General features: G+C 33.5%; 1 protein-coding gene across 3 annotated transcripts in view; it reads right to left on the minus strand.

The window, feature by feature from the left end:
* The window catches only part of LOC106466495 (probable E3 ubiquitin-protein ligase HECTD2), a 107,961-nt gene that overhangs the window by 16,991 nt on the left and 67,475 nt on the right, over positions 1-23,495 (minus strand). For all 3 annotated transcript variants that reach the window (XM_022394519.1, XM_022394520.1, XM_013926786.2), the window contains 5 exons: positions 23,049-23,172; positions 18,679-18,775; positions 16,547-16,654; positions 15,342-15,474; positions 13,972-14,060 (listed from right to left, as the gene is read on the minus strand). In XM_022394519.1, coding sequence (XP_022250227.1) covers positions 13,972-14,060; positions 15,342-15,474; positions 16,547-16,654; positions 18,679-18,775; positions 23,049-23,172 — 551 coding nt within the window. The remainder of the gene's footprint in view (positions 1-13,971; positions 14,061-15,341; positions 15,475-16,546; positions 16,655-18,678; positions 18,776-23,048; positions 23,173-23,495) is intronic.

The following is a 23,495-nucleotide window of genomic DNA, read 5'->3' on the forward strand; positions in this document are numbered from 1 at the left end:
TGTTGAATAAAATATTTGTCTATGCTAAGTAATGTAACTAACAGTGTTGAATAAAGTAGTTGTCTATGCTAAATAATGTAACTAGCAGTGTTGAATAAAATATTTGTCTATGCTAAGTAATGTAACTAACAGTGTTGAATAAAGTAGTTGTCTATGCTAAATAATGTAACTAGTAGTGTTGAATAAAGTAGTTGTCTATGCCAAATAATGTAACTAGTAGTGTTGAATAAAGTAGTTGTCTATGTTTCAACGACAAGAAAATCTTCCTTCACTAACAAATGTTAGCGTTACTACATTAGTTCAGTGATGTACACGTTAATGAATATAATACTTCAGTGTTATACGTGTTAATGAATATAATACTTCAGTGTTATACGTGTTAATGAACATAGTACTTCGGTGTTATACGTGTTAATGAACATAGTACTTCGGTGTTATACGTGTTAATGAACATAGTACTTCAGTGATGTACACGTTAATGAATATAATACTTCAGTGTTATACGTGTTAATGAACATAGTACTTCAGTGATGTACACATTAATGAATATAATACTTCAGTGTTATACGTGTTAATGAACATAGTACTTCTGTGTTATACGTATTAATGAACATAGTACTTCAGTGATGTACACGTTAATGAATATAATACTTCAGTGTTATACGTGTTAATGAACATAGTACTTCAGTGTTAAACGTGTTAATGAACATAGTACTTTATTGTTATACGTGTTAATGAACATAGTACTTCAGTGTTAAACGTGTTAATGAACATAGTACTTCATTGTTATACGTGTTAATGAACATAGTTTTTCAGTGTTATACGTGTTAATGAACATAGTACTTCATTGTTATACGTGTTAATGAACATAGTACTTCATTGTTATACGTGTTAATGAACATAGTACTTCAGTGTTAAACGTGTTAATGAACATAGTACTTCATTGTTATACGCGTTAATGAACATAGTTTTTCAGTGTTATACGTGTTAATGAACATAGTACTTCATTGTTATACGTGTTAATGAACATAGTACTTCAGTGATGTACACGTTAATGAATATAATACTTCAGTGTTATACGTGTTAATGAACATAGTACTTCAGTGATGTACACGTTAATGAATATAATACTTCAGTGTTATACGTGTTAATGAACATAGTACTTCGGTGTTATACGTGTTAATGAACATAGTACTTCATTGTTATACGTGTTAATCAACATAGTACTTCAGTGATGTACACGTTAATGAATATAATACTTCAGTGTTATACGTGTTAATGAACATAGTACTTCATTGTTATACGTGTTAATGAACATTGTTTTTCAGTGTTATACGTGTTAATGAACATAGTTTTTCAGTGTTATACGTATTAATGAACATAGTACTTCAGTGTTATTCACATTCGGTAAAATATTTTATTTTATGATGAAGTCCACGAGTTATACAAATACAGAGCTTGTCTATAATTTCAAGGTTACGAGTTATGTGTGTGTGCCACGCCCTTTACCCGATTTAGAAGTACACAGTGGTATTATTATTGCAACGAAATCACTGTAAAGTGATCGCTCTGTTCATCTCGTTGATTTTTTGATGAAGAACACTGCACCAGAACTAAAAAAAAACAACAAGGAACAGGTCCAGATACATGCTGCCTTCTTTATATTAGTGAACTGTAGAATCAACTTCCCATACGCCTAAAAGAAAAGAAAAACAAGAATTAGTATCTGTTTTTTTTCCCGCAAGTTTTGCTTTGTGTCGTTTCTAATGGAAGCCTATGCAGGATTAAAGAAAGGTCCCAAAAGCAGTGTTGACTGGTCGTCTATAGTTGCACGTGTCTGTCTTGTCATGCATGCTACACTGATAATACAAACAACATTCAGACCGACGTTTCAATAAACATTTCAAAACTCTATAGTTTAAAAGTTCAACACACGTTTTGTAACAGTTGCTTTTTACAACGATCCAATTTGATCTTATATCTTCAGCTTGTAGTGAGGAGTTAACTATAAACGAAGCTACTCTAATCAAGCATATAAAACATTCCTTCAACAAAACGAGAGTGGCTCTGTGGTTAGCTTTATAAGCGATCTAAGCTGTTGTCACCCAACCTGAACAAAATCATGTGAACGAACTGCATATTTCACGTGTAAGTTCATATAGAACTAAATCACGTGGGCGAAGTGTATGTTTCATGTAAATTAACATAGAACTAAATCACTTGGATGAAATGTATGTTTCATGTGTAACTTCATACAGAACTAAACCACGTGGACGAAGTGTATATGTTTCATATAAGTTAACATAAAAACTAAATCACGTGGGCGAAGTGTATATGTTTCATATAAGTTAACATAAAAACTAAATCACGTGGGCGAAGTGTATATCTTCCATATAAGTTAACATAAAAACTAAATCACGTGGGCGAAATGTATGTTTCATGTAAATTAGCATTGAAATAAATCACTTGGATGGTGGTTTAGTTCTGTGTGAACTTACACATGCAACATACATTTCATCCAAGTGATTTAGTTCTATGTTAATTTACATGAAATATACACTTCGCCCACGTGATTTAGTATTTATGTTAACTTATATGAAACATATACACTTCGTCCACGTGGTTTAGTTCTGTATGAACTTACACATGAAACATATATTTGTGGACGAAGTGCATGTTCGTATGTAAGTTCATATCAACTAAATCACTCGAACGAAGTATATGTTTCATGTAAGTTAACAAAGAACTAAATTACGTGAACGAAGTGTATGTTTCATGTGTAAGTTGAACAAAGCATGACTACATGAACGTTTCTGGTCTCGCATAATCATTTGGTGATAATACTATTAAGTCAAAGTTTTGCTCTATGGAATATTAAAGATCAAATACCCTACTGTCTAAGCCTATTTCAGTCATATTGACATTGGATTACAGTATAATTAAGACTACATTTCGGAAAACATTTCTACATTGTAAGTGTCGAAGTTTTAAGGGCAAGGGACAATCAAGGGTGTGCCGATCATTAATAGTACTCTGCGCGAGAAATATTCTGCGCCCCTCCTTTAAAGATGCAAACTTACGGGTTGGAGCGGGCGCACCTCTCACACTAGTTTTCTTGGTACGACCTTGGAGACAATTCAAATGAAAGTAATGGTTGCTAGTCAATCAGTTCTTGCGGTAACTATAAAAACAACATGCACTAAACGTTTACAGGAGATATTAAAATCAACAAAAAACGTCATACGTGGAGAAACTTTCAAAATTAAAGAGGCAAACATGAACAATTTTGACACCAGAAAAATTCGGAAAATACATAAAAATCGAAAACCGTCTATATCACTGCTTGGGACCTGCAAGAAGGTACCAAATATGGTATCAAATACCATATAAGTTGCTTGACACACACATGAATAGTTCACAAAAACACCAAATTGTACTTTCCTCACTGAAATATTGAGTACAACGCAAAAATTCCAAGATTGTTTACATTTCTGTTTGGGAACTGCAGAGAGTATCTCTGTATCAAATTCCATGTAAATTGGTCGAAACGTAGCTAAGTAATTGACCCCAAACACTTAAAATTATGGGTTTATTTGACTTTTTGACCCCCCTAAAATGAATGAAAAGTGAGAATATCCCAAATCTCATGTAAATCGGCAGAAATACGGCAGAATAAATGTCAAAAAACCCTAAAATTATGCTTTTTATGGCATTTCGACTCCCCTATAATTACTAAAAAATGGTAAAGTCCACCATTTTTGTTTGTAAATTTTTGGTACCTGTCAAAAACTATTTTTGTATCAAATCCCATGTAAATTGGTTGAAATATGGTCATGTAATAGACTAACACCCCCAAATTATGCTTTTTTGTGAGATCTGACCCCTAAAAAGACTCATATGGGCAAATCCATTTTTAAAGGTACTATGTTGGGCGCTTGAAAATTTATATTTGTGCCAATTTTCATCTTGATTGTTATAAATATGACTGCACCTTTTTGGGTTGTTTGACTTTTGACCCTATAAAATCTTTAAAAAGTCATAAATCATAAAAGAAAAAGAAAATGGTATCTGGGCGTATTGGACCAAGGTGTAACCATACAAAGTTTCAAGTCAATCCACGGAGAAATGAAATGGAAATGTTTGGAAGAAGAAATAAGAATAAACAATAGAAAAACCGTATGTCTCTCTGTAAAGACATAAATGTAGTTAGTGGGACTGTGGGGGTAGAGATGATGACGTAATAGTTCCACAAAATGTTACCAGATGGCGCGCAATAGGGGGAGGTAGAGATAATGATGTCACCAGAGACGACGTCATAGTTCCACAAAGTGGAATCAGAGGGCGTGTTACTGAGGGCGCATTGCTAGGCTACCATGACAATGGAAGTTGTCCAGAAGACGTGTTGCTAGTTCCACGAAGTGGAACAAGAGATCACATTGGTATGATGTAGATCAACTTAACATTATAGTAAGAAAGTCTTAAAACTAATGATCTAATCTAATTTCACAGCCATATGTTTACCATTTCACTTTACAAGTAAAGCATTAAATATAACTTATAAAGGCTGACAGTCATGTAGGGATGTATACAGGTCTCAACTTATGTTTGTTTTTGTTTTCATTTATAAATTTATTTGTATTTACATGTGTTTTGCAAAGGCAGGCAATAATACTAAGGATGGTGTTTGTATAGGCAGATGATGATGAGCTCATTGTCTCAACATGTAAAGAACGTCTACATTTCATTACATGTAAATCTATTATTTGTTTAACATAACAATAATCAGTTCTCGACACAATATTTCTTTTTAACAGTTTATTATTTTCACAGTAAAGATATTGCAATCTGATCTACATATAAAAATAGTTGTCTCAGTATGTCATCAATAGTTAGATTTAATTATATTCTAAAAGTAATACAGTCACTGTAATACTTTTTGCTGTTTTTAGAGCTGGATAGTGTTAGCATTTAATGTACTGTTGAAAAGTTTTTATCACATTTTGTAATGGTCTAAAATGAACACACTGCTACAAGCAGGTTTCAGCAATAACAAGACTTAGAAATAAATTTAACACTTACCAAAACACAGTTAATAAACAAGTGCCTGGCCAGAACTTCACACCAGTATTAATAAACAATTTATCATAAATATTAATAAATCAATAATAATGGAATCAGGTAAAAACCAGAAAGAAAAAATCTAACTCCAAAAACCAAACACAGCAAATACAATATTCCATCAATACCTTTCAATATCAATAACAATACTGATAACCCTATCAAGTGACAAACAGTAATAACTATATCCTCTCTCTCTTTTAATGAAGCTTCTGGCAGAGTATTCATTCACAGTATAGATCACGAGAGTACAACCTTATGTGATCATAAATTTACATACTCCTCTGCTACATTAATAGTATCTGTATGTCACCGCTAGGGAAGCTGGTGTCAATTTCATCAAACATACATATTTACTCAAAATACAGATGATTGTGTAGAAGGCGAGTTAGCATTTTAATGCAATTAAAAATTCATAGATATACTAAACGACAGAAGGGTATAATAAATTAAGGATAAACACAACCATAATCATAAAAAAATAAAATTTACTATCTGACAACCTAATGTTTTATAAATATTGGATGAGACAGCTTATTTTGTTCTAATGTATTGAACTATATTTTTAGTTTCTATATTTAATCATGCTTTTCACAATAATTGTCCTGAAAAGGATGCTTATTTAACCCTCTGTGTATGATTTCATTATGCTACAACTAAATATAATAAATGAATGACTTATTGTTTGACTTTACTATTATTTAAAATAGCAACACTTACATTTTTATACACAAAACTTTGAGATAAACCTCTGTCTGATATCAAAACCACTGTTGTTAGGAAATACAAAGGTCCTCACGTGGTCACATATTACTGATGACAAGAGTAGAAAGTTTGACTCTGTGTTCACATAAACCAAATAATGCTTTCATTTCTACAAACCAGAAATTCTATTTCCATATCTTTGAAACTTCATATAAACTTATTAGATTTCCAAACGCACAAATGAACATAATCGTAAAAGGACGTTTAATTATAAATAAAGGTTTCGGTAACATGAATTATACAATTTGGTGTTTTTATGTAAAACTCACGTTTTGTCATAGCCCAATATGCTATCATACATACTTAACAAAACTTCAGGTACTATAAGCATCATAGTTTATTGGATTAGCTTTCATACAAATTATGATTATTCCAAATCATTATGTAAGATTTTATATATTTTATAAACAATAGTGAACAATCCGTCAAAAGTTCAATTTAATTATCTCGTGTTATAATTTCTGTAGTCTCAAAAAATATAATTATTGAATATGAAATAATATTACAGTAACAATTCAAATTTTCTATATATCAGATGAAATGCTGCATAGCAATGGAACAGTTCATAGATATACATGTGACTAATGAACAAAGGTCAGTTCTGAGTTGGCCAAGTCTATTTTGCAATACACAGTCAAATTTGCATCACTCGTCCATATATAAATGGCAGTCAAATCAGTCTACATTCACTTTGAATTCAACATTCATGCGATTATGGTGTCTTATAGTTCTACTAGTGATAACCATGGACAACGCATCTGATGTAACTATGATTTTTGAATATATTTCTGAACTAAATGAAACAAGAATTTTACAGATCTATTTAGATATTGATAATATTTACTTATATTTATGTAGGGTATTGTCCCACTCTCCATCAGTTGTGACGATCCAAATATATTAGAAAGAAATGTGTGTTAGACGAATTTACTTCCTTCTGTGGCCTCTAATTATTGAAGAGACTGAAAACTTAGAGGCTCTGAATACTGAAAGTTGTTTTCATATCATTTATATTGATTGATAAGATTTTCTACATTTATATACAAAATTATCTCATTTACTTCTTTCTTTCACAAACACTCAGCAATGAAGGCATGCAAACTTCCTGAAGGGCCAAACCCTTGACTCACAAGGAAGGAAAGGTAAGTTTACTTATTAATATGATTTTCTATCTTTTACAATTATCTGTTTAAATGTCTCTACAAGGAAGATAGGCATTTTATTGGGAGAAAATCAGATCTCAAGAGAGTTAAAAAGTATAATGTAATTTCTACAATGTACAACATATTATTTAATCCTAAATCATATGGACTTACAAACATTATGAGCACATTCAATAAGAATATTCAGAACATATTGGATGAGATAACAAATCACATAAACAACAAAGATAAAGTTAGGGTATGTGTTTATTCAAGTCATCTGGATAAACAAATAAGTATATGCTTAGACAATAAGGAACTGTTTTCAACCAAAATTATTTTAATCAACATAGAAAAAATCAATCAAAGTAAAAAAGGACATACCTTTAGATAAGTCTTTCAAAATTATAGTTACTACAATGGAATTACCCGTAGGCAGCAGTGAATATCAGTCTTGATCAAGATAAAAAACATCAGTTATTTCCATAAATAATAACAATGACCTATGCTGTGCTAAGACTATAGTAATAGCCTTATCATCACTCAGAAATGATCCAAAATATAGATATATTGGAGATCAACGAAGACAGCTACTTACATGTATGGCTAAAGACTTACATGCTTCATCTAATGTTCCAAAAGAACCTTGTGAGTAGAATAAATTTCTAAATGTCATATAAATTTTCAAATACATATTGTTTCTTTGGACAATTTCAACCTCATAACTTATGAAAATCCTTCACGTCCTGAAACGATTTTCCTATGGTACCATGATAATCTTTTTGATGTTATCACATCAATAAAAGGTTTCCTCGGGGTAAGTTATTACTGCTCGGATTCTGACAAGGGATTTGATATTTTAAATAAACACCACTGTTCAAATTATTGTAACATTTGTTACACTAATGAATGTTCAAAAGGTCAACCTATAATTTGTACTGATTGTAACATGTTTTGTAAATTGGCAGACTGTTACAACAGACACAAAACAAAGAATGGAAAATAAACAGTATCTTCACGTGAAAAGTTTTACTAATGTAGAGAATGTTTTATCATTATTGAAAAAAAATATGTGAACCAGAGTTTCATCGATGTGTTGAAATCAGATGCAGAGGATGAAATTCACATGTTTTAAGTAAATATTTATGTTCTCTCCAGAATAAAGATGTCAAAGAATCATTGAATAAATACCTATTTTTTTAGTTTGAGACTGAGCAGGAAACCGGAATTTATGAGATAAATTACTGTGAGGTCCATGATTTTAACAGTAAGGAAACAGTTTTCAAAGGTTACAGTTCATGTGATGAATTATGTAAATTCTTATTTTCGAAAGAGCATAAGAATCATATAGCTATAGCTCATAATATGAAAGGTTTTGATAAGCACTTTATTTTAAATTATCTTATTTGTCAAAAGATAAATCCCGACATCGTCGTAAGTGGTAATAAAATTATGGTCATGAATGTCAAAGTTTGAAAATTAGAATAATTGACAGATATAATTTCATACCCATAGCATTATCGTTTTTCCCAAAACCCTTTGGGTTTGAAGACCAACAGAAAGGATATTTCTCGCATCTTTAAAACGTAAAATCAAATCAAGCACCTGTAAGACAAAACTTCGTGGATTGGCACAGTCAGCAACAATAGGAAGAGTACATCTTTGACTTTCAAGAAGAGATGTATAGGTAAGAAAAATAACACTATCATTGTTGACTCATTAAAAGTTTTGCTGTTTGTGTGAAATTTTGTTGAAAGTTATAGTTATTATTCTTTCTGTCTTTAGGTACTGCAGATCACACGTAAACAAACGTACTATGGTGTTGCTGTCTTCAATTAAAGGAAGAGTTTCTAGCAACCTACGACATAGATCACTTCAGGTACACGAATTGCTTCTATATACATGACAAAGGTATATCATCAAAATCGATAGCTCTCGTACCTAGCCACAGGGTACTTTACGGCCAACAACTACAGCTAAGAAAGCATCCAATGTTTAGATTACATACAGAAATCTAAGGGGTTCAAGATCCAACACACACTTAATGGTGGTGAAAAACAAATCCTAAATTACAGAGTAGACAGATTTAGTAAGGAACAAAACACAATCTATGAGTTTTACGGGTGTTATTACCATGGGTGCAATATATGTTATTTCTCTAATACACAGAATCCATACTTTCTACAAATACCAGTAAAATATAAGTTTGGGGAAACTTAGTGATTGTTTCTGGGACCAGTGAACAATGGCAGGCTGATTCGGTGGATCTCTCTAATCTAAGTCAATAATACAATCAGTTTAAGTAGTTACTGGTGTGTGTCGATGTGTTTTTTAAATATGCATGGGTTGTTCCACTCAAGTATAAGAAACGTGCAACACTCTCAAATCTTTCAAGTAGATGTTAAAACATGGTAGATTGTTTGTTTGTTTTGAATTTCGCGCAAAGCTACACGAGGGCTATCTGTGCTAGCCGTCCCTAATTTAGCAGTGTAAGACTAGAGGGAAGGCAGCTAGTCATCACCACCCACCGCCAAGTCTTGGGCTACTCTTTTACCAACGTATAATAGGATTGACCATCACATTATAATGCCCCCACGGCTGAAAGGGCGAGCATGTTTGGTGGGACTGGGATTCGAACCCGCGACCCGCAGATTGCGAGTCGAGCGCCCTAACCACCTGGCCATGCCGGGCCTTTATACAAAGAAATCCACCAATGTGGAAACTGCAAGACTATCTCTGAGAAAAACAAATTACATAGAGCATTTTACGATTTTGAGCTACAAAGAGTTAAAAAGTCTCCCAATTACGTCTATGCTGTAAAAGAAACATTATGTGAATGGGGAAGGGATAAAACAAACAACAGTTTGTAAAATGGAAAGGATATCCTGATAAATGTAATAGCTGAATTTATCAAACAGATCTGAATTGTCTGCCATCATAAAATGATATGTATAACTCTATCACTCGTTATTCAACATAAATCAGTTGTAGATGATGTTACCTAGTAGTAGTTCTATGAATTATTTTGCTAATAATAATCTGACAAACTATGTTATTCATCTTCCGAGATCTATCAACCTTGAAGGTTCGAGGGAAGTGGCTTTGGTCGAATTACAGTAGCCACATAGCTGGCATAATGTGGCTGATAGTACAGGATGGTTATCTTACTTTTTATGTTCTCATTAGAAAGAAGCCGAAAATTTAATTAGAATCTTAAACCACGTAGAAGACTCACTTCTTAAATCTGACAATGTACTTATAATTATGATTCGTTCACCCGAAAAACAAGTGTGAACATAAATGATGGAGCTTCTATAACACTCGATCCTATACTGTCAGTAATACTTGGATTTGATAATAATCACACGATAACAGAGCCTACTATAGCTCCATATACTGTTAATATGCATGGTGGGTTTCATTTGCTCTATGTTTACTCAGACATTGTGGAACATAGTATTGTCAGTGATGCATATGTACCACTGATGCAACTCGTTCAAGTTAAAGGTCAGGATGGAGACAAGATCACTGAAACATTTACAAATACTCAATACAGACCTGTTTCTAAATAAGATTCTAAAATTATTGAGGTCGATATAAAAAACGACATTGGTCGACCTGTCTCATTTCAACAATGAAGAGTGATCGTAATGATCCATTTTTGCTGTCATTAGAGTACCTTACTATCAAGAAACAGCCATCTATGATGGCTATTACGATTACCAAGTGGGAAATGGCTTATCTTATTATGCTGGTAGCCAATGGCAACAGGAACACGGATTGGGAGACATTTGGAGTGAGTTGTTACGTACGGCTATACAATTTCTGAAAAAAGGAGAATGAGGCTGAGGAAAACAAGCTGTTCAATCAGGCATAAATTTAGCATCAGATGTCATATAAGGAAAATCTTTTGTTGACGCTGGAAAACTATGAGCAATACAAGAAGCTCGGAACCTGGCTTGAGATGTTAAACAGGTTGCTCTGTCTAATAAAAAGAAGAAACAAGAAGGTCTCTTTCTTTGAAAGTAATCATGACTCTCCTACCATATGAAAAGTCCTGTCAGTGTACAAGTTTGAGCTAGACTTATTTTCTCTCTCTCCCATGCAAACTGTGAGTCAGCAAGGTCAGCAGACCAAATATTATTCTCTATATTCAGTGACCAACAAAGTACCCATCGAATTTTCTATATTGGGATAGGGAGATCACTATTTAGATCCAGCACAATCTTATCTTCATGTAAAGGCAAAGATTGTCAAGCCCGATGGGACTGACATAAAAAAAGGATGAAGATAACTCTGCTACTGTCAGCCTGTTGTTTCATTCTCTATTTTCTCAAGTAGATTTACATTTGAATGACAATCTAATTTCTTTGTCTCACAACCTTTATACATATAAAGCCTACATCGAAATTTTACTGAGTCATAATGGAGAAGCTAAGAGAAGTCATTTGACATCCTCCATGTGGATAAAAAAACAGTTAGTTTGACAATTTCGATTTTAATGATGGTGAAAATGAACGAATAAAAGACTGGCATGATAGTCAAACAATCAACATGATCGGCCGTCTACATCTGTATATCTTTTTTACAGAGTACGTTCTTGCCTAATAGTGTAAGTTTAAAACTATGACTTGAATGAAGTAAAGATTCATTTTGTATTATGTCAAATGATAAACTGGGATTCAAAAGGTTACTACAATACGTTTCTATCTATGCTAGAAAATTCAAGATCAGCCCGTCAGTTGTTCTATCACATGCTAAAGGATTTCAGAAAGAAACAGCTAAATATCCTTTGAAATATATAGTGTGCTAATCATTTTCAATTCCTCAAGGAAACTTACAAGCATCTATCGATAATGCATTTTAAGGTCAAGTACCTACACGTCTTGTTATAGGATGTGTTGAAAAGAATGCATTTCACGGATCTTGGAAGAAAAATTCGTACAATTTCAAACATTACAATATCAATTTCGTGGCAATCAATGTTGATAGAAAATAGATTCCCACTCGACCTTTACAACCAGATTTTGAAGCTGAGCTGTATGCATAAAGCCATGAAACATTATCTAGTGGAACTGAAAATCAATTTAAAGATCAAGGAATTGATATAGAATATGATAACTACTCGGGAGGATACACGCTCTTTGTCTTTGATCTTACACCTGATCAATCTGCTGGAGATTCTCAGTTTAACTTGGTGAAACAGGGAAATTTATGAATTCAAATATGTTTTGGTAGTGTTTTACCCAACACTATACATGTTCTCGTTTATGCAGAATTCCTGTCAATTTTAGAAATTCATCTGTCTAGAAACAGGTATGTTTGTTAGTGATCAACTACCTATACATCATTAATCTGGATCAGAGTCATTAACCTGGTAGCCGCTTGGTCTGTTTGCACTTTAGTTGAGATAAAAAAGAATATTTAGATATATTAAGAATGCCTCCACATAACCTCAAAATAAGAAAATTCAACAAGAAAAACTGTCGAATGTGGACTTACAACAAAAAAGTACTGCAATGGCCTTATATGTCTGGGTGTGGACAATATTGTATATATTCTACTAATTATCATTTTTGGCATGTGTCAAAATGAAAACTATTATACAAATTTTGATCTCACAAATATGTTAATGATATGTTTATTCATGATTTTGCTGCAAAACGTTTTCATGTAAACGTGTTCTTAATAGACATGTCTTTTTTATGTAGATCAGGTTGCAAAATCTTTATTGTGAAAATAATAAAATGTTTAAAAGAAATATTGTGTCGAGAACTAATTTACATTTAGTTAAATATAGACGTTCATCATATGTTGAGACAATGAGCTCATCATCCTCTGCCTACACATAAGCTGTCCTTAGTATCATTGCCCACCTTTGTAAAATACATTTAATACAAATAAATATATAAATGAAAACAAAAACATAAGTTAAGACCTGTATGCAGCTCGATGGGACTGTTAGCCTCTTTAAATTGTTTTAATGCTTTACTTATAAAGTGAAAAGGAAAAATCAATTTTATGCATAGTAAGACCATCCACCTACAGAATCTCAGTAATACTATCCACTTAGTAGAATCATCTGCCTATAGAATCTCAGTAATACTATCCACTTAGTAGAATCATCTGCCTATAGAATCTCTGTAATAGTATCCACTTAGTAGCATCATCGTCTATAGTAACATTATCTGCTTTTGTCAAACTTATGTGTATTAAAACAATAAAGTAAAGTAAAGACCATGTGTAAAATGAAATACTTTGTCAAGAACAACAAAAATCGTAGTTATATGGCTAGCATAAAGACAAACTAGTAAAACAGTAACACTGTTGTTAGCTTGCATGTTAAATAAGCATCCTTTTCAGGAACATAAATGATTTACATATAACAGGTCAGGAAATGTAAAAAAAGTATGATTAAATATAGAACTAATAAATTAGTGAAGTGTTTTTTATATATAAAGCGACTGTATTGATTTTAAATCATAATCAAATCTAGCCATTGATTACATGTTGAAACACATTGAGACATCCATGGTGAGATCATTATGATTGTGATTCCACTTCGTGGAACTATGATGTCATCATCTCTGATGTTTTGTTGTCATGTCTGCCTGTCATGGGGCCTAGCAATGTGCCTTCTAGTGACACTTAGCGGAACTATGACGTCACCGTCTCTGGTGGCATGATTCTCGGGTACTGCTCTAACTAGTCATAAAAATCTAAATTTGTCGGTTACGTAAACCTACCACGTAATTTAATTTCACTTAACTATAATTGCACCAAATTTCGTATGTGAAACAATGCACACTTAAGCCACAAACCAAGCAAAGTCTTCATACTTTTTATCAAGGGTTAAGATTTTAAAAAATACACTGTAATTCAATTGTTGCCAAAATTTAGTGGAACAAGAGAAATGTAGGTAATGCTAAATACACAAAAAAGATACTACTCCAATGAGGTTGTATTCCCGCAGGTTTCCCATTTGTGCAGTACTAAACCAGTAGCATCTTGCTTTCTTGTGGTATACAAACATTCCTGGAGGAAACAAACAAGCTATCTTAACATAAAAACACATATGCTAAAAGAGTGCATGTTTTGAGATCAGTTCACTGCATTTGCACAAGGCCAATTAATTTGGACTTCTACCAGAAGAAATACACCATTTATTACAGCAGAAATGTTGACTGCACTTGTCAATTGCTAAATATTTATATATACACACACACACACACACACATATATATATATGTATATATATATTTAGAGATAGAGATTTTACTAACTTTAATCTAAATTTCCCAGATCTGAAATTGAGACATTATTTCCAGAGATAGTGTCCATGACTACTATTCTTTCTACACTTTGCTTGTAAAAGGTTATTTCCAGAGATTGTATCTGTGCCTACTGTTCTGTGTAAATTTTATTTCTAAAGAGTTATTTCCAGAGATAGAGTCAGTGAATATTATGCTTTCTAAACTTTGCTTGTAGGAGGTTATTTCCAGACATAGTGTCTGTGACTACTGTTCTGTGTAAATTTTGCTTGTAAGAAGCTAGTTCTAGAGATAGCATCCATGAATGCTATTATTCGTAAACTTTGCTTGAAGGAGGTTATTTCCAGAGTTGCTTTACTCAGCTAAGATTCTAGTAAACATTATATTTGCTTAAACAATTATTGCTTTAATGACTGTCTTTCTTGGTAAACGCTTTTCTTTCTGTTCAATTTTATTTCTAGAGTAAATGTCCTTAACCACCATTCTTTGTAAGCCTTTCTTCCTTAGAGTTTGCTTTTAGAATAAACTTTTGTGGTTATCATTATGTGTCATATAAAAGCTTTAATGAATATGTCCCCAAAGTCTCCGACATGGCGCACAAACTTTATACCTTCCTTAAAGTTATCAAACAAATAACCACCGAGATATCAAACTGATATATTATTGAAAGAAGATTCTCTGGGAGACAGACTAAAATTTGTCCTTAGGACAGCAATACTTATTTTTAAAGCTTCTTGTTTATCAAATTCGAATGATTAAAGTAAACCAAGATATGGAGGTCTTAAGATATCTAGAAATCATCGGATTCGTTTGGAAGAGAAATGGAGCCAGACATCACATTGACTTTAAGATAACTTATGTTTGTCATTGTCAATTTTGAACTTTTTACGTCTTGGTTGCTTATTAGAACTCAATCGAACTTTGAACACTATAATGTTGTCTGCAACAGCTTTTCTTTGACAACAAAACAAGTTCACAATTTTATATTTACCTTTTTATAGTAATTTTAATGGCAACAAATACTGTAAGAACAGCAGACACGTACCGTAATCGGTATCAAATATCTGTTTAATCAGTAGTAGAAACCATTCCTTGGTGAGACCGCCCATATCAAGTCCCGGTTCTCCAACAAATGTCACCTTCAATTTCTTCTTCAAGTCAGATTGCTTCCGTGCAACCTAAAAACAGTCGGTAATGATAGAAAAAACAAAAATTTACAAAACTTATCGCTCTAAAGTGGCGAATTGTATTTAAATTGATACACCTAGACCAGGGGATCCCAACCAAGGGCGTTGTCACCCCCTGACGGTGCGAAATGAAGGTGCACGGAAGAGGCCTATACAAGATCCGTTTTCCCCAAATGTCGCCAATGTCTAATGCACACTTTTTATGGGATGGGGTGCAAGGGCTTCCTTAGGGGGTGCGAGGGCCACAAAAGGTTGGAAAACACTGATCTAGACAGTGTTTTAAGTGGGGTGGGATACCATCCCATTTCTTTTCAGGAGGGCCTGAAACGATCCCCTACCTTTCAGTCGACTGTAGGCTTCTCAGAAGGGAAAGGTTCAAGTGACGATGAGATGAATATTTACGACTACAAGAGACTGAGGAGAGAACTTATATCTTTTTCTTAAATGTTATGTAAAAGCGAGGCAGGAATGAGACAAAGTATTACACAGATGAACCCTTTAGCTACGGGATCGTTGGTGTGACCGAGTTCGTAACCACAAAGTAACAATAAGACTTTCCATACTATAACTGGTGACGGTATACATCTGTTTATACTTAATTTTATTGTTTCATAGCCCTCTGACCGTGTCTGACTGAAAATTCCGGCACACAAGTTATAAATCACTCAGCGCACGTGCTGCTCACGTTACCGTATCGCTATCGAATTACGTAACACACGGGCTATTCGTGAGTATTCCTCGTGAATAATTTTTATTTTAATTTTTCATTATATTACCTAATCTAGCCTAATAAGCTTCTAATTTTTACATTTCAGTTTATTTTATAGTAATAAATAAAGAATACAAGCAAGAAATATAGTACTCAGATAAGTCAGCTTCATAAACCATCTCCCTTACTGCGATTAGAGTTTTAAAAACCTTCAAGTCCACTTATTATTTTCTTAACAATAAAATCAACAGCAACAGCCACTAATGCAGGGAAACAAGCTAAGCCTAAAATTCAGCTATAACAGCTACGAATGTGGGAAAATAAACTCTTAAAGTCTATGAAAAGTACATTTACCTCGTTCAGCGAATCCGACACTAGATGAGAACGACGAACGTTTAGGTTAAGAAAGAACACGTCGATATCAGCAGCTTGCTGGAGCAGAGTTCGACTTAGCAAGCTTCGCTGCAATGAAGATGAACTGAATTATAACTGCGATCAGAATAACATAAAACCAGAGTATCATACAAGTATATATATTTTACACCAAAATTTATTTTTTCCGAAATGTTAAGCATGAAAGAACTGTAAACATATGTCTGAACCACACACACACATATATATCTAATCCAATACACAATATGTAAACCGTAAAACCAACAGATGCCTGTTTACGTATGTAAAGTTTTATGGAAATAAAATCCCCGCGTTTTAGTGGTATTAACAAACAGATCGCTTTCAATAAAATTATAGTGCTAAAAAAAGACAAACTTAAAACTCGCGTTTAGGGTTACTAAAGATATATAGTGTTTTATTCAAGCCTAATGTAATAATCTTTTATATTATTAATAATGAAGTTTTGTTTAATGCCATTATTGAAAACTTATATGTGGACATTCATTAATTTTAAGTAACCGAATATAACTAACATTTCCATGATTTCATCTGTAACATTTCGGTTTTAATTCCCCGAAACCGTTGTATTGTACCGGCAAACAAACGTGGTTTATATTTACATCGAAGCCGTTGTATTGTATCAACAAGCAAACGTGGTTTATATTTACACCGAAACCGTTGTATTGTATCAACAAACAAACGTGGTATATAGTTACACCGAAACCGTTGTATTGTATCAACAAACAAACGTGGTTTATATTTACATCGAAGCCGTATCATTATCTCCATTAATTCAATCGTCATTGTTTTTAATATTTGCATCCAATGTCATTTCCATTTTCGATATTGTGATAGGTCCTTTGGCATTACGTGACAATTGTATCAACAAACAAACGTGGTTTATAGTTACACCAAAACCGTTGTATTGTACCAACAAACAAACGTGGTTTATATTTACACCGAAACCGTTGTATTGTACCAACAAACAAACGTGGTTTATATTTACACCGAAGCCGTTGTATTGTACCAACAAACAAACGTGGTTTATATTTACATCGAAGCCGTTGTATTGTACCAGCAAACAAACGTGGTTTATATTTACATCGAAACCGTTGTACTGTATCAACAAACAAACGTGGTATATAGTTACACCGAAACCGTTGTATTGTATCAACAAACAAACGTGGTTTATATTTACACCGAAACCGAACAAACAAACGTGGTTTATATTTACACCGAAACCGTTGTATTGGTACAATACATATGAGACCATACAAGATCAGGAAGACAGGTCGCAGTTTTAGCTGACTTTTCAACTGCTAAAAATATATCAAACCATTGTTGCGTATTATCAGTATTATTGTACGAATAAATACAAATCCACAATGAATTGGTAAGCTTGTAGTTCACCGTTTCCAGTAAAGTTAACGAGCTCTATTAACTAAAATATTTGTTTATGTGTATTTGGTTGGAACCTTAAAAATACCTTTAGACTAAAGTGAGTGGAAATTTTGAGTTTCATCTTCAGGTCAGATTTTGGAGAAAGTTGGTTGATGGTTAATTAGAAAGAAAAAGTCGTTATTATCAGTTATAAAGCAAAGTCGGTAATATCAACCATAAAGTTAGGTTAATATTATCAACAATAAGGTAAAGTCAGTGTTATCGATTATAATTTAAGCTCAGTATTATCAATGATTAGGTACAGTCAGTATTATCAACCATAAGACAAAGTTGGTATTACTAACTATAAGGAATAAACAGTATTACCAACTATAAGGTAAAGTCAGTATTATCAATTATAAGGTAAAGTCAGTATTATCAATTATAAGGTAAAGTCAGTGTTATCAACTATAAGGTAAAGTCAGTGTTATCAACTATAAAGAGGATTCATTATTATTAGCTATAAGGCAAAGCCAGTATTATCAATAAGATAAAGTCAATATTACCAACTATAAGGCAATTCAGTATTATCAATTGCAAGGCAAAGTCAGAATTATCAACTATAAGTGAAAATCAGTATTATCAAATTATGAGCTCAGTTGGGATTATGCACATTTTATTTATCATAACTCTTGTTATAACTTTCAACTCACCCGAGCATTTAGTATCATCTGCTGTTCAGAATCTCGTTGCAGAATTGTTTTCTTTGCAACAATACTCAGGATAAAAGGATACTGACAATATGAAAACCTAAAGAGACAAAATAAAAAGATAAAAGAATAATAAAGGTTCAAATAGAAATTGCACAAGGATATATGTGATATAATAAGCCAACAGATATAGAGATAAGCAATGATATTTTGGGTAAGAAAGTGAGGGCAGAAACATTAATATACTTTGTCCCTTTGATTAATTGTAAATTTTCATATTTAACTCCTTTATAGAGCAGGTGGAGTTTTGATAAATTGTCAAAGCAAAAACATAACAATATTAAAAAGTTTAGTGCTTGACCAAACCAGAATCAGTAAGTAAATACCATTTATGTTATTTGTTTCCTTTATTCCACTTTACTGATACTGCATCCCAAAGTAGATCTTTAAAACGAACCGAGAAAGGGATAATAAAACTGATGAGTGGTGGCATAGTCAAAAAACGGTCTCTTCTATTTCAATAGACTTTTATATTTAATGAGTCGATGACTTTGTATCATATGACCTAAGTTTAACACCACATAATCAGTTAGAACCAGTTTGATAAATCCTGTCTTACTCAATATGGCACTCCAACTGTTACCACATGCACACACATACATCAATCAAATGTGATTCTTCCATTACGTTAAACTTATAAGAAACTTTATTATTTAAAATATACATCAATAAACTTCTATGTGTAATCCCTCTTCCATTCTACGTTTCCATTTATGGTTTGAAGGTTTGTTTGTTTTGAATTTCGCGCAAAGCTACACGAGGGCTATCTGCGCTAGCCGTCCCTAATTTAGTAGTGTAAGACTAGAGAGAAGGCAGCTAGTCATCACCACCCACCGCCAACTCTTGGGCTACTCTTTTACCAACGAATAGTGAGATTGACCGTCACATTATAACGCCCCCACGGCTGAAAGGGCGAGCATGTTTGGTGGGACGAGGATTCGAACACGCGACCCGCAGATTGCGAATCGAGCTAACTAACCACCTGGCCATGCCGGGCCTTGGTTTGAAGGAGAATACAGATTTGGTGTTGGATTTTAAATGCACAGATTTGGTGTTACGCTACAAACACACAGTTCACTGATATAATTTAAACATGCACTTTCAATGAAACAGTTTAAACAGATAAAATCAATGTAACTCTCACACTTTTAATACACAGAGATTTATTTCTGTTTCAGTTAAACTCATTTATTTAGTGTTACAGCTCAAACAAACACATATTTTAAGCTACGTTTTAAATGCAGAGGTTTAATGTTATATTTAAAACATGCAGATTAAACATTTCTGTTTACTGTTACAGTTTTGGTATTCATTGATTTCCCTCAGAGTAAACAGATAGAATTCGCAAACACAGAAGATCCACTATATTTCGGATCAAAGGTCTAAGCCTAACTTAAAATAAAGAGACTGAATAAGAGGTGTAGTAGGATGGGAATGAGTGGGCACAGCCTACTTGTATTTTTGTAACCGGAACGCCGTACCGCCACTATTTCGAACGAATCCCACCTTACACCGCTATGCAGTAGATTTCGCGTTCAGGTGATTCTTTGTTTAGCACTTCATCACAGGACTGAACACAAAATTTTACAAATCAACACTCGTTATTACCAAACACAAATTAAAGTTAAACATTTAAACATAATGCTTAATGTGCTGTGAAGAACTGGAAATAGACGAGGGAGAGTGACCTTTACCAAGCCTTTCTCTGTCTTGAAGTTAAGCTTGAAGTCAAACGTGAAAACAAATATGCAAGCAAATTAGGCTCTCTCTAGGAGCTCATACTATCCAATATACCACATAAACACACACACACACTCTCTCTCTAGGAGCTCATACTATCCAATATACCAATAAACACACACACACTCTCTCTAGGAGCTCATACTATCCAATATACCACATAAACACACATACACTCTCTCTAGGCGCTTATGCTATCCAATATACCACATAAACACACACACACACACACACTCTCTGTAGGCACTCATGCTATCCAATATACCACATAAACGCACACACACACTCTCTCTAGGCGCTTATGCTATCCAATATACCACATAAACACACACTCTCTCTAGGCGCTCATGCTATCCAATACACCACATAAACACACACACACTCTCACTAGGCACTCATGCTATCCAATATACCACATAAACACACACTCTCTCTAGGCGCTCATGCTATCCAATACACCACATAAACACACACTCTCTCTAGGCGCTCATGCTATCCAATATACCACATAAACACTCTCTAGGCGCTCATGCTATCCAATACACCACATAAACACACACTCTCTCTAGGCGCTCATGCTATCCAATACACCACATAAACACACACTCTTTCTCTAGGCGCTCATGCCATCCAATATACCACATAAACACTCTCTAGGCACTCATGCTATCCAATACTCCACATAAACACACACTCTCTCTAGGCGCTCATGCTATCCAATATGCCACATAAAGGCACACACACTCTTGAAGCGCTCACGCTATCCACGTGACGAAGGCCACTCTCAAATCAACAGTAGGGTGTCAAGCCCTTAGGACACCACCCTTTTTACCATAAGGAACAATCATTGTCGCTATCTATTATGTAGTTCATACTACATAAATCCTTTCTGAAGGGAAGACAAGTGACGTCTTTGGTGACTCCCCATGTCACGTAAATAATTAAAGTGAGAAAAACTTAGTAGCTCCCTTGACTGATGTTCTAATGTAAACATAATGCTGAAATTATTAAAAAAATTTATACATACATAATTATTGTTACATTTTAAAACATACTTTTAAATTCTACAGTTCAAATGCACAAATCCAGTGTTACAGTTTTAGACGCACAAATTAGTTTTTGTATTTTAAACATGCAAATTTGTTGTGATAATTTAAGCAAAGAGTTAGTATTGCGTTATAAATACAAAGATTTAGTGTGACACTTCAGTGTTAAGTCTACACAAGAACTTTTAATACCTGCACGAGATGATAACTGGCAACCTGTGTAAGCCAAGATAAGGGAAGTGGTGATAACATTTCCGTTAAACAGCTCACGAAACAAACATTTTTAATCATTTACAAGCAATTCTTTGCAACTTTTACAGGAAACTCATTTGCAGATCTGACGACAAACTCAAGCAATTTTAATGTTACAGCAACACTTGTTATTAATATTCCACGCACATTTTAATACGTTCGTCATGATTACATAAAATTCTTACATAGAATCCGACAAATAACGACAGATTACCTTTGTTGTACGATATTTTTCCGTTTTTAGTTTTTCGTTTCTCATTTTTTTAAATTTATTACACTTGACACACGGACAGAAGTTTCATGTTGAAAACATTCATGTTCATAAGCTTCGCGTAGTTTCTTAAAGTAATTGTTGCACTGGTCGATGGTATGATAAAAACATATATAAGTATGTGTGTGATTGTGTGTTTTGTTATAACAAAGCCACAAGGGGCTGTATGCTGTGTCCACCGAGGGGAATCGTTTGATTTGCAAATCCGAAGATTTACCGCTGTCCCACCTGGGGACAGAAGTATATGTAATTATCAGACTCATTACATTATTAACGAAGTATATGTAAATATCATAATTATTACATTATTAACGGATACTAATGAAAAGTTTATAAATACTTAATGATGAGTAAAAAAAAAAAGTTACTGTTTCACGGCGATAGGAGAATTATAGAAAATTAAAACAAAGTTTGGAAATTATGTTTTTAAGAGTTTTTGTTTTACTAGACTAAAACAAAACCACCTCCAGAGCGACTTTCTATATTGAGTGCTGTCATGATGGTATATTTTTATTTGCATCTTGCTTTATATATCCTAGGAGCGAAAACCAAAATAATTACAACACAGAAAGCGGTGCATTGGAGAAACCTTAAAATTCAGTACTTAGATGATAGGCTTATTTTCCTAAGTATCTCCATTTGAGATTTGTTCATCTATTTTATTTTGAAAGAAGAAAAAGTTTGAATCGATATAACAGAACTTGTTTTTTATTAATAAAAATACTTTGCGATTAATTTGTCTAGTGTTCACCCTCTTAAATTACCGACTTATTTTTATACCGTTCAGCACCAGTTGGGTCCACAACACATAGTGATTCATCTCATGTTTTTACCTGTTACAACACTCAGGGCAAATAACTGAATGAAAAAAAAATGGGTGCTATCGCTAATTTCTATGTAAAATACATAGAGGACCCCAGGAGTAATTAGTAATTTATGATATTAAAACCACCGGTTTATGAAATTAGCTAGTTTTTCATAGAACTGAGTTTCTATTAACTTACTTGTTGTGCTTGGATGTATTCTGCCATCTGTAATATTCAGCCATCAAGTTAATGTGATCCAACGCGCTGTTGTAAAATTCGGTGTAACTTATTAGGTTGGGGGTGGTTCGGCTGTTTGCAGTGTCTATAATTAAAGGAAAGAAACATATCTGTATGTCTTTATTCAGGCTTTTATCAAAATTTATATATCACCTAAACAATCAGTAATAACTTGCATCGTAACTCACCAAAACGACTCACCAAAGCGCAAGTTTGCAGTGTCTATAATTAAAGGAAAGAAACATATCTGTATGTCTTTATTCAGGCTTTTATCAAAATTTATATATCACCTAAACAATCAGTAATAACTTGCATCGTAACTCACCAAAACGACTCACCAAAGCGCAAGTTTGCTTATAACAACTAATACATTACCATTCGAAACTCACGTGAAACAACAAGCACAGA

Source organism: Limulus polyphemus, unplaced genomic scaffold (assembly GCF_000517525.1).
Source record: "Limulus polyphemus unplaced genomic scaffold, Limulus_polyphemus-2.1.2 Scaffold2277, whole genome shotgun sequence".
NCBI lineage: Eukaryota > Metazoa > Arthropoda > Merostomata > Xiphosura > Limulidae > Limulus > Limulus polyphemus.